This window comes from Nicotiana attenuata, chromosome 7 (genome assembly GCF_001879085.1).
Source record: "Nicotiana attenuata strain UT chromosome 7, NIATTr2, whole genome shotgun sequence".
In the NCBI taxonomy this organism is placed as follows: domain Eukaryota; kingdom Viridiplantae; phylum Streptophyta; class Magnoliopsida; order Solanales; family Solanaceae; genus Nicotiana; species Nicotiana attenuata.
The window spans coordinates 71,840,219-71,853,616 of NC_031995.1; the positions used below are offsets into that span (position 1 = coordinate 71,840,219).

General features: G+C 37.1%; 1 protein-coding gene across 2 annotated transcripts; it reads right to left on the reverse strand.

Moving 5' to 3' along the window:
• On the reverse strand, positions 776 to 12,264 carry LOC109229290. 2 transcript variants are annotated; one of them, XM_019394678.1, is made up of 8 exons: positions 12,024 to 12,264; positions 11,440 to 11,501; positions 11,160 to 11,301; positions 11,007 to 11,080; positions 10,424 to 10,900; positions 5,959 to 6,465; positions 5,602 to 5,814; positions 776 to 1,869 (listed from the first exon to the last, which is right to left on the reverse strand). In XM_019394678.1, exons 2-8 carry the CDS (start codon positions 11,479 to 11,481, stop codon positions 1,249 to 1,251), a joined length of 2,076 nt encoding a protein of 691 aa, XP_019250223.1. In that variant the 5' UTR covers positions 11,482 to 11,501; positions 12,024 to 12,264; the 3' UTR covers positions 776 to 1,248. The 2 variants fall into 2 exon arrangements, with proteins under 2 accessions (XP_019250223.1, XP_019250225.1); XM_019394680.1 differs by lacking the exon at positions 11,440 to 11,501.

The following is a 13,398-nucleotide window of genomic DNA, read 5'->3' on the forward strand; positions in this document are numbered from 1 at the left end:
TGAGAGCGAGACCGGCAATGTTCTTTGACAGGGTACCATCAATTATCTCCTTTAAGGTGACGCCCTCGGCGTCGGAGCAGAGAGAACCGAGAGCGGGGAGCACCTCCTCGGTATTTCGCAGCAAATCACTATCCATTGGGATCGTGCTGGTCCTAGAGCCTCCCTCCATCGTCACCTTGATTTGAGTGAGCCCCTCATCGATCATCCTAAGATCGTCAGGGTCCATGTCGAAACCTGACTCATCGCCCTCATCGATGACGTCCTTTCCCCTGTCCTCGACTGCTGGAGAAGCATCCGCTACCGGCGTGAAAGATGAAGCCTCCTCATGCCTCGCAAACACGGAGACGTCATCAAGTGTCCTCTCCACGACCATCACCTCTTCGAGACACACCAACACGCCCGCATTCGCCTCTTCCAGTTGTGGGGCCTCAGAGGTCACCCCAACATCGTCTTCGATGTATATCTTCGCTGTCTCTCGTAGAGTGAAGTCATCCTCCACCGAATCGACAACCACGGGCCTCCCCCCCCCCCCCCCGTACATTTTTACACTTCCCTTCTGCGGGCGCTTAGTCCCCATCACTTTGAGGAGCGGATACAACAGCTGGGACGAGGGTGGATACAGAAGAATTATAATTTGTTGCAATATTGTAATTCGAATAACTAAACACGTCTACTGCAATTAAAATGCCCCAAGTTTTGAGGTTGCTTTTGGCAATGACCGATCACAAATTTCATTGGACGCCCCATCGCAGCAGTTGCACTTTCCAACATAACATCATGGAAAGGCCTAAATTTTTATTCAACAAAGAAGTAAAGAAGAATTACATTTGTCCATTAATGAGCTGCAAATGGAAAAGTTCTGTTTTTACTTTTTCCTTTTTTTGGAGAGATAGAGGGGACGTATTTCTGTTTTCCAATCAAAGTTTACAGCAAACAAAAAAAATTGTGCTAGTATTTATCTATTTTTCTTTGTTTCCTCATAATGATGAGGACAGGATTTCATATCCTGAATTTGTTGAAACAAAATGACAAAAGGGACAACTTACACTGTATTTAAAGCAAAATCTCTGCCAACCATCCGACCCCAACCCAACCTAAAATTAGAACCTCCACCGCACCCTTGATGAAAAGGTAAATGAACACATAATTCCTCAGAAAAGTGACTGCAGATCAACTATGAGCGCACCAATATTATAATACACAGCTGGAAGATAACTCTGTTCAATGCTTCTGGACATTATGCTTGCATCACTTGGGAACAATTTTTCCGAATCCACTTGCCTTGTCACGCTGGAGAGCTCTAGGGTCCAGTGGAATCGTTCCAATTGATATAAAACCAGAAGATTCAGCACATCCATTAACATTTACTGGCATAGACCCCACAGTGACAACATCAACCGACTCCGCACTTGCCAGAGTGATAGCAGTAGAGCATTCAGCTTCTGGGGGCTGAGATTTCAAGTCCTTTGGATTGATTGCTAAGGAAGCAATCCTCAACGCACTCTCAGTATTGGGATCTCCATCTACCACGAATTTGTCACCATCACTTGCATTCCCCTTGTTGGTTTTGGAATCTTTCAAATCCCGTTCTGCAGGAACCGCACAAATTTCAGATTGTTCGGAATCATTGTGCTTAGATATTGTCTCACCTTCACGGGAAGGGAAATCAAAAATAGAATTTAGCTTGCGTGGAGGATCTAATACAGGCACAAGAAATGGATTTTTATAGCTCCTCATTAGCAACTTGGCTTTCTCTTCCTGCAGGATCTTCTGCCTAGTTTCATAATACATGAAGTCATCTAGTAAAGATGTCCTTGATGCATAATTCTTGAATACTTTCAGCATCTCAATGCCTTTCTTGTAGTGTATCTGCACATTAACAAATAACGTCAGACTTTCTGTTTTATCTGGAACATCAATGACTTTCCTCGAGTTCACATAAAATGTTATTACAAACTTCTCCTAGACCCAAAAAATGAAATATACGACATAGACCCAAAACAGATAAACAACTTCAATATGATCAAAAGCAGTGCTCCAAAAAGCGAAAAGTGCAAATGAACAGAATCACAGGGTTTAAAGCGAAAAGCGAAAAGTGAAGCAACATGCTTCCTTGAAGTGAAGCGCACAATTTATGGAAAAACAAAAACATATAAAAACAAATATGAATTTAGTAGTATAACAATCAAATTATAACTAGACTGACTTATTTCACCATCCAATATAGGACAATGTATCAGCTCCTCAAAGTTGAAATTTAAAAAAAAAAAAATCAGTTTTAGTTTGGATCACTTTATGCGTCATTGTTTGAAGCGCACACTTCAATGAAGAACAAAACTTCCTTGCTTTGCATTGCTTTAAGCGATGAAGCGAGGGCTTTTAATAACACTGATAAAAAAAGATACCATGAGCGTAAATCCCCTTGAGTTCATTGCCAACGGACAGAATAGTTGAGTGTCAGTCTACTAATTTCCAGATTCGAAGATATGGAGACGATAAACTAGACTCAATGCAATAGATGGCTAAAAGGATAGGGTTTTATCAGCTTAATCAAGCTATGAGTGGTTGTTGAAGGCAGCACTAGGAGAGTACCTCAGTGGCCATAGAAGTTTTAGCACATTAAATGATGCACCAACAAAAGTGGCTGGATTAGGACAGATAACACTCCATGAGGCTTCCTGTACACATGATAATCTTTCAAATAAGGCATATGGAATTATGCAGTATATGCTACTTTTGTGGAAAACAGTGATTAGTCAAACACCTATTAACATCGCAGATTCAACTGGCAAATTCAATGTGTTTCTCAGAATGCTTGTGGTAGTATGGGTGATGCCCGGAGCTTGAAAGGCTCGATGCAAGCTCAAATGGACTAAGAAAGAGCAGAAGACTACTATGCCTCAATCCCAAGCTAGTTGGATCGGCAATATGAATCACCACAACCATGTCCCTTCATTTGGACCCGTCTCAATCCAATATTCACGATTCTAGTTGTCCAACACCAGAAATTCTCTACAATTTCTATCGGAATGGAAACTTCTTAAGAAGACTAAGAGACCCTACCGAAGTACTGGACTTAAAGAAGCGTACCAACATAACTAAGCCTTGATTCCAACTAATTGGTGCCACCTATGTGAATCTTTTTTATTTTATTTTGTACTCTGTTGTACCCTACATTTTGCTAACTCTGTATGAATTATAAGATATTATAAATCTTCTAGACAACTTCCATGTGATCTTTGGTTTACCTCGTGCTCTTTTAATACTTTTAATTACCATGGATAGACACCTACGGACCAATGCATCTCAAGCGACATTCTCTTATTTTATCCTAAGTGTGTTGCTTGCACTCTCTGCCGAATACTGCTTTTCCAATTTTGTCTAATCTTGTAATAGCGCACATCCATAAGATCAAAAATCAAGTGACAATTCTCATTTTTATTTTTTGTGCGCTACTTGCAGTTACTGACGAATATGATCATTTCTAGTTCTGCTCATCCATCTAAATATCCGCATTATGCGAAATTCATCTTCTGGATATATTGGACCTTAAAGGGCCAACATTCACTCTCATATACATTGTCAGTCTTACAACCGTTCTTTAGAACTTGTCTTTCACTTTTGTAGATATCATCTTGTGGGATAACACTCCAATAGCACTGCTCCCTTTCAACCATCCTATTTTGATTATGTGCCTACATCTTCATCTATAATAACATTCTCATCGAATGTTGAGCCTAGTTATCTGTATTCTTTGTGTTTAAGCATTTCGTTCCATCTAATCCCACAACACCTTCACTATTCTTATGACGGCTAAACATGCAACGCGTAAATTCTGTCTTCTATTACAATGCAGCATGGGAGCCCATCCTACGTACATAATGGGTAAGCAAGCACCAACTACCTGCCCAATGCATATCCCTGGTGACAATTACAGGAAATCCTTTGTATGTCCAACCACTATTCCTATAATAAACAGCTCCGTCAATGCAGATTCTTTATGGCATCATCAAAGGACTTTTCTTGGCACTGTATCACAAGCTTTGTCTCTAGGCCAGTGAATACCATATGTAAGTCCTCCATCTCCCAATAAAGTTTCATCAATCTTCTTAAGAATATATAGCCTGCACTAAAGATCTACTAGGGATAACTTAAATTGGCTCTGGCATTCTTGTAGTGTCCCCACGTTTATGCTCTGTCATTTAAAAATTTATCATATGGCTCATAATTTCAACGCCATGTTTAATTGCACAACTTTGAATCTCTTTTCTTATATATTGGATCGATGTATTCTTTCTCCACTCGCCAGGCATCCTTCCAATCACATATATAGCATTAAATAGCTTGATAAGTTATACTATTCCAACATATTTTCAAATCTCTATGGGGATAACATCTGCACCACAAGCTTTTTCTTCCCCTCGTACTCTTCATGGCATCCTTCATTATTATGTGTAACTAAAGTTTCTTCTATGCATATATATATATATATATGGAAATATGAAAATCTATCATGGTGATTTGAGTTGAACAATGGAGAAGAGCATAAGAACTTATGGAAAAAGTATTTCACAATGCATACTTAGGGCAACTTGTGATAGAGAGGAATAGTAGAAGTTTTGAGGATAAGTTGTCACCCTTCTCTTTGCTGAAGTTCAAATGTCACAAAACTTGTATTTTTGGTGTAACAAAAAAGCTATTGATGCATTAGATCATGTACTGGGGTTCATGGATTATTTGCATGTCTAGCGGACTGAATTCTATCCATTTTTGTAACAACTAACAAGTACAACACAGGCATATTCTGCAGAAGGTATTGGTTGGTACCATGAAACCTTGTCCGTCCTGATAAATAGACTGAGTAATTGAATAAACAACCACTTATAATGAGTTTGGAAGAAAAATGTTCGTGGAAAGTGAAACAGCTAGCTGATAGGATATCAAATCAAGTTAGAGTAATATAATGCACTATTAGTGTATATTTGTTCGAATTGTTAGACAAATTTTAATAATTCAAGAAAAGAGATCAAGTTTTTTGGGGGAAAAGGCCAGTTTCATTGGGACAATAAAACTTTTTCCAAGAGACCATCCAAAAGGTTGAAATTAGATGGTAACAAAATATCCTGCACTCAGTTAATCAGGCATTCAGGCCCATCCTAGATGACTTCGTCAGTGTATTCCCGCCTATTTTTCTTATCTACTAGGACAATCAAGACCATTTGAATTTTCATGTAATTACATTCACTTATGAAGATAATCTTTCCACATAAGCTCTGCATAAAGAAACAAGAGAAAGACTAAAGAAAACAAGTAAATGCTGCAGCACTGAAATCATGAGAAAATATATGAGCAAAGCCAATATCCAACCCAGCAATGCAATACTTTTTAGGGAGAAGCACCTCCTTGGAAGCCCCTATGCAAATTTATGGAACTGCAGTTCCTTGAATATGGCTTTAATAAACTTCCTAAAGATGTTCACATAGTCGACCAACTTAATATTTCCGGGTCAACCAATAGAAAACGAATTACAGGACAGCATATCAATAGAAAAACAAGAGTAAAAAAAAATAAGAATCACAGTACGCCAAATAAGTAACAAACCTCTTGTGTGTCCCTGCTGTTAGTCACTGGCTTGTTCTCATTGTTCTCTAATATAATATGCCTAAAGTTATGATTTGGGACATCCTTTATCATGTGCCACTTCACAGGGAAGCTACCAGACCACTTATCTTGCTGCCAAAAATCCATGTCCTTACAGAAGTTTACAGGGCCAGTCATTTCCGCAACACCACAAAACTGTCCACTAGCATTCACCTTCATTTCATATTTAAAAACCAAACCAATTTAGTGAATTGATTTGAACAATGAAAAGATCTGTGCATCAAGCAGACAATTGAATAATCATAGCTTTGCTACATGCTTAAAAACTGACCAAACTTGGGAGTAGTAATCACTCACCGAGAAAAAAAGGAATACTGGGCAGCCTCTTGGATTTCCAGCAGTTCTCTGGGCATCTTCGAAAGCGCTATTGAGCTTTTTGTTTCCATTAGGTGTAGATGACCAAACATTGTATTTCATACTCTTATGCACATCATCCTCGCTATATGATTTAATAACAAAGAACTTAGCATTCAAAAGATCCAGCACAAAATCATCTCTATTGTACTCATCAGCACGAATAACAATATTCCCTTGTGCATTAACATTTCCTGCTCTTGTCGTGTAGGCCTTAACAACCAATTGAGTTTCTGATTTATTGGTCCTAGGTCCTCGATTCTGTTCGTTCAATGAATCAGAACTAACTTTCACATCATTTGGCACTGTCCCATACAGAAACTTGGATCCACCTTTTCCTGCACTAGCCCGCTCATGAGCATCACTCAAAGGAACAGAAGCTCTCAGTTGAACATGATTAGACAAAGCCTTCCCATGCATAACACATCCTGTAGCTTGAGAAAGTTTACCCTGTCCAAGGATTAAGATATGAACTCAGGAAGTGATCCATGGGCCACACTTCCATTAAAGCAGAAAGAAAAAATAATAAATTCACAAATTTTGGAATTAGAATATATACAGGTTGTTGCGGAAGCCGAATATATAGAGAGTGATTAAATCACAACTACTATATCTAAATGGTAGCTAATAAATAATAAATGAGACAATAAAAAAAAAAAGAACACCAGAAGTTTACAAGGTTCGGCAAAAGTTTATTTTCTGCCTAGTCCTCGGACACAATCAACTAAAACTTTATTTCACTCCAAAAATACAAGTGAAATACTACAAGAGAGAAAGAAGACTCAAATGCCTTAGGAGATAAGAAGGCATGTGAGAGGTATTTATACATGAACAAAACCCTTGCTATTTATAGAAGGGAAATGGCCGTAATAATGTCATGCATGACATCAGTGTGATCATGCAATGTAAATGCATGAAAAATGCATCTACCAATTTCCTTCTAAAAGGAGGCTTCCAAATATTCACACTAGTTCACATTAATCTTGTCAAATTTAACAAATTGGTCCGACCTGCCGGACCAATTTGCTCCGGTGCACTGGTGGTAATGACGGGAATCCGGAGAAAAAATAACATGTACCACTATCATGGTAGTACAGTTATTGGGACAGTGACAATGACATCCAATGATGACAAGGAGGCAGAAGCAACCAAGCTATGGCACATGTACTTGGGACATGTTAGAGGAAAATCCTTGAAAATTTTATCAGATCAAGGATTGTTAAAAGGAGTAAAGACTTGTAATTTGGAATTTTGTGAGCATTGTATCAAGGGGAAACAGACAAGGGTTAAATTTGGAGCAGCTATCCATAATACGAAAGGTATTTTGGATTATGTTCGCTCTGATGTTTGGGGCGCTTCCAAACACCTTCATTAGGTGGGAAACACTATTTTGTAACCTCTATTGATGACTTTTCCCAGAGTGTGTGGGTGTGTATTCGATGAAAACCAAAGATGAGGTGTTGGGAATGTTTCTCAAATGGAAGGCGATGATAGAGACTCAAACAGGCAGATAGATAAAGTGTCTTCGCAAAGACAACGGTGGAGAAGACAAAAATGATCTTTTCAATAAGATTTGTGAAGATGATAGCATTTTGAGACATTTCACCGTCAGAAATACACCACAACAAAATAGAGTGGCAGAACGTATGAACCGGACTTTGCTGGAGAAGGTTCGGTGTATGTTGTCCAATGCTGGCTTAGGCAAAGAATTTTGGGCTAAGGCAATAACATATGTATGCCACTTCATTAATCGTCTACCATTTGCCGCTATTGGTTGCAGAACTCCATTTGAAAAATGGTATGAAAAACCTGCCGAAGATTATAGTTTTTTCCATGTATTTGGCTCAATTGCATATTATCATGTGAAAGAATCAAAATTGGATCCGAGAGCAAAGAAAGCTATATTTATGGGGATTACTTCCGGAGTCAAAGGATACCGCTTATGGTGTCCAGAGACAAGAAAAATTATATCCAGTAGAGATGTTACCTTTGATGAGTCTGCCATAACAGATAAGGTAACGGTTGAAGATGTCAAACAAACTGCTGGTGCTTCAAAGCAGGAGGAGTTCGAGAGAATTGATTTTTCCAACACAGGGAGAAAACGAGGAAACAACAAAAGATTTTCCTATGGAAGAAGAGCCAGTGGAGAGGGAGATTCCAACTCAGGAACCTCAACAACAACTTGAGTCAATAGCAACCAGCAAGCCAAAAAGAACAATAAAGAAACCTGCTCGTCTTATAGAGATGGTGGCTTATGCAGCCTCAATTGTAGCTGATGGTGTTCCTACCACTTATAGAGATGCAATCCAAAGTTCGGAAAAAGATAAGTGTAGGATTGCCATGAATGAAGAAATGCAGTCCCTTCGTTAGAATCGCACATGGAAATTGGCCAATCTCCCGAAAGGAAAGAAAGCAATTGGGTGCAAATGGGCATTTGCAAAGAAAGAAGGATTTCCTAACCAAGAAGATGTTCGCTACAAAGCAAGATTGGTGGCCAAATGATACGCTCAAAAGGAGGGAATCGATTATAATGAGGTGTTTCTCTGGTTGTGAAACACTCCTCCATTAGAATTTTGTTGGCTTTGGTAGCACAGTTGAATTTAGAACTAGTTCATTAGATGTAAAAACTGCATTTTTACATGGAGACTTGGAAGAGGAAATCTATATGACTCAGCCAGAAGGATTCAAAGTTGCTGGAAAGGAAAATATGATGTGCAAACTTGAAAAATCGTTGTGCGAATTGAAACAATCTTCTAGACAATGGTACAAACGATTTGATAAATTTATGTTGCGGCAGAAGTACAGAAGAAGCAAATACGTTCATTGTGTGTATCTGCGCAAGCTTGAAGACGGATCATTCATATATCTTCTCCTATACGTTGATGATATGTTGATAGCTTCCAAAAGTTAAGAGGAAAATTGAGAAGTTAGAAGACTCAACTAAAAAAAGGAGTTCGAGATGAAGGACTTAGGTGAGGCGAAGAAAATTCTTGGCATAGAGATAAAAAGAAATAGACATTCAAAGAAACTTTGTCTATCTCAGAAAGAGTACTTGAAGTCGGTTAGCACTTCGCTTGCTCCTCACTTTAAGTTTATTGCTGCTATGTCACCGAAGAATGAAACTGAACGAGAGTATATGTCAAGAGTACCATATGTGAATGTCATTGGTAGCTTGATGTATGCAACGGTTTGCACAAGACCTGATATTTCACATGCTATCGGAGTTGTAAGCAGGTATGTGCATGATCTAGGAAAGGAGCATTGGCAAGCTGTGAAATGGATTCTACGGTATATTCGTAATACTATAGATATTGGATTGATTTTTGAGCAGGAAGATAGTCGGTATCTGGTTGGATATTGTGACTCAGAATATGCAGGTAATTTGGACAAGTATAGATCAATTACTGGTTATGTTTTCACTTTTGCAAATGCACCTGTTAGTTGGAAGTCTACTTTGCAGTCAACGGTTGCTTTGTCTACTACTGAGGCAGAGTAGATCGCAATTACGGAGGCTGTAAAGGAGGCAATTTGGCTTCAAGGGTTGCTTAGAGAGCTTGGTAATGTCAAGAAAACATCACACTATTTTGTGATAGTCAAAGTGCTATCCAATTAGCAAAGAACCAAGTTTATCATGCAAGGACGAAGCACATTGATGTTCGACATCACTTGTACGAGATATTATAAAAGAAGGTGGAGTCATGGTGCAGAAAATTCAGACTACAGATAATCTAGCCGATATGCTAACAAAAGTTATGAATGCGATCAAGTTTCAACATTGTTTGAACTTGACAACATTGTTGAACTTTGAAGATTGAAGTTGAAGACACAATCAAAATTTATCAGTGAGAGAAAATTGAAAGCGTGGAATCTTGCCAAGGTGGAGAATTGTTAAATTTGACAAGATTAATGTAAACTAGTGCGAACATTTGGAAGCCTCCTTTTAGGAGGAAATTGGTAGATGCATTTTTCATGCATTTACATTGCATGATCACACTTTATGTGATGTCATGCATGAGATTATTAAGGTCATTTCGCTTCTATAAATAGCAAGGATTTTGCTCATTTGTAAACATCTCTCACTTACCTTCTTATCTCCTAAGGCATTTGAGTCTTCTTTCTCTTTTGTAGTATTTCACTTGTATTTTTTGGAGTGAAATAAAGTTTGAGTTGATTGTATCAGAGGACTAGGCAGAAAATTAAATTTTGTCGAACCTCGTAAACTTCTGGTGTTCCTTTTTATTATTTTCTCATTTACTATTTATTAGCTACCGTTTAGATATAGTAGTTGTGATTCAATCACTCTCTATATATTCGGCTTCCACAACACAGATAAATCTGTGGGAACACCCTCCCTTTTAAAAGCCAAAACACAATACTGGAAATATCACTAACTAGGATAAATCCTTACAGCATGTACTTCCGAGGATTGAATGGAGAACCTATCAGAAGCAACATTTCCATGCATCATGGGCTGCTTGCCTGATCTACCATTAGATTTTGCAATTCCAGATCCTTTGTTAAAACTATTATGACCTGAAGCCGGCATTAATGGAGCTGGGGTGAAGGTTGGAGATGCTGAAGACAAATTATGCTTGAGACGAGAAACATCAGCTCTATTAGCAGTAGATAGAGTACTCTCAACTATCGTGTCTGCTCTGTTCGCCATAACGTCAGATGTATTCGGTAGCACCACGGGGAAGTACGAAGGAGAAGACACACTGCTTTCATATGATGGGATAGCATAGTACTGTTGTGCTCCTAAATATGAGCCATCAACCCCTGCTACAGCACCAGGGATATAAGGGTTGTACGGATTGAACAAAGACTGTGCATATCCATAGTTAGGTGTATAATACATATATGGGAGATTTTCATTTGGTGCACCCTGAATGGAAATAAACATGATGTTAGCAAATACAATTAAGAAAGAGACCACAGGAAAATTGAAGAAATTATTTTTTAATAAGACATAAAACTGAGTATGAACTAACCATATACTGAATATCTTGACCATCCAGACCAAAAATTCTTTGGTGGTCATCCCAATCGCTGGGCGATTCAAATCCTAACAAAGTCAAATAATTCTAATTGAGTGTATTGACGCAATCAATGTCATCTCAAATGGAATTTACGCAATCCTGTACCTGTACAGAGGTAGCCATAATTGGTGGTAGTAGGATAATATAATCCCTGATCAACAACAAACTCGGGCAGTTCTTCATTGTACATAGTTTCAAAGTTTTGAAGCAGCGGACTGGTGATCTGCATTGGCTCCTTCCCTTGAATCTGTTAAAACAAGGATTCAATCTTCTATTATTACAAAACACCACATTCAAGAATAAATGAGCAATTAATGTCACCGGACATGTTAAAGGCAAAGATGTTTAAGAAAGTCCATTAGTGATCAGTAGCCCCAAACTTTACCATATAAGCATCTGCATGTCCTTGTTCAGGAACATTATACATTTCCGTATCGGGAATGCCACCTTCACCAGAAATAGAATGCATAAAAATTGTGCCAATCTGACAGTGTAGTTTCAAAATAAAACAAAATGCAGGGAGGAGAGAATATCATTCTTTCTTTTCAAAATTTAAACACAATTTGCTTATCAATCTCCAGTACACCAGTATGGCCACACACAATTCAAATTGCAAAAATATTCAAGTTATCCACGACCTTGACTAATTGATAAGACGAAAGGTAAAACACATCTTTCTTAACAAAAGCACAAAAATGGAGTAGAAAATTAATCAGTTCAAAATATCAGCAGCACTCCAATGTTCAAATAAGGACAAGTGAAAAAATCACAAAGTTCGACACCCAGATTTCAAAATGACTTAATGGTAAAGCAACTTAAGAATAAAGCAATAAGCAAATAAATATATTTTGGAACTTAATATTCTTAAATGCAGAAAGTTTTAAAATAGACAATTTCCACAGAAGAAGATACAAACACCAATTGAAGCACACCGTAAAACTGAATTCAAAATATAAAATAAAAAGTTACCGAGAGAAGAGCAGAATCAAGCCATATTTGAGCTGAAGGAGTGAAGAAGGATTGAATTAAAGAGCTTTTCGCACAAAAAGGGGATTTGCTGCACCATTATTTGATCTCTCAAGGGTTCAAATATAACGCCGTTAAGAAACCCTAACCCTAGAGAGAGAGAGAGAGAGAGAGAGAGAGAGAAGGGGGGAAAAGGCGGACTTGTGTTGTGTACAGATGAGCGTGTGTTGCCTGCACTGCAGGGACGTTTGGTATGGATTCACTTACATCTACGGTTTGTATGACGTTACCATAATACCCTCCAACTATTCAAAGCCCACCGAATACTAAGGCCCCGTTTGGCCATGAGTTTTGCCAAAATAAATTTGGGATTTATTTTCAAAACTCATGTTTGACCATAAATTTCGCCCATATTTTGGCCAAATCCCAAATCCATCAGCTATTGAGCTGATTTTGGACCAAAATCCCAAAACTTGGGAATTATATACATATTTTTCCAAAATAAAGTTGGAAAATATGTTTTGAAAACGTATGTCCAAACATATTTTCATCTTCAAACCAAACGCTAGCTAAAAGACGTTTGATATATATCCATAGTAAAGCCAAGTGATAGCGTAATAAAAAATTACTGGGCAATTTTAGAACAAAATTAATTACACATAATAATTAGTGTCTCTTTAAAATTAAATTTGAAATAAATAAATTATATACTACGTGTTATTAATAATTAGGAGTACTATTTTTGAATTTGAATTTGAAATAATTACAAGCAACATAATAAAAATATGTAAAAATCAAAACTTTATATTAAAAATAAAATAGAAGAAAAGTCTAATTGCGTATTCCATAATGTAGAAAAAAATAATCAAAATATTGATACATTATACAAAATAATAAAATAATACTATATTTTGGATGAAGTAAGAATTTTATATTATCTATGTTTCATTAAAGGAGGTATCTATGTATTATATTATACATAGTAAAAGGAGATGCAAAGACACTATATTAAGCCAAGTGCCAGCATAATAAAAAGCCACTAGATAATTTTAAGAATAAATATTATTATTCATAAGATTAAGCTAAGTGTCAAGATACTACAAAGCCACTTGATAAATTTTATAATTATTCATAAGAAATTTTAAACACCAAAAAAATAACCAAGATACAATTATAAAGTCAATAAATAATATACAGAAGTATTATTTATAAATTTAGACAAACTGAAGAATGTAAATAAAAGGGTTCTCTCTTTAGACTTTTGAACAAAACAATAAAAAATCCTCTCTTTATAATTTAATGAATTAAAAATTATAATTTAATAATAAATTAGGGTATTTTTAAGTTATAAGTAAGATACTTAATGAAAAAACTAATC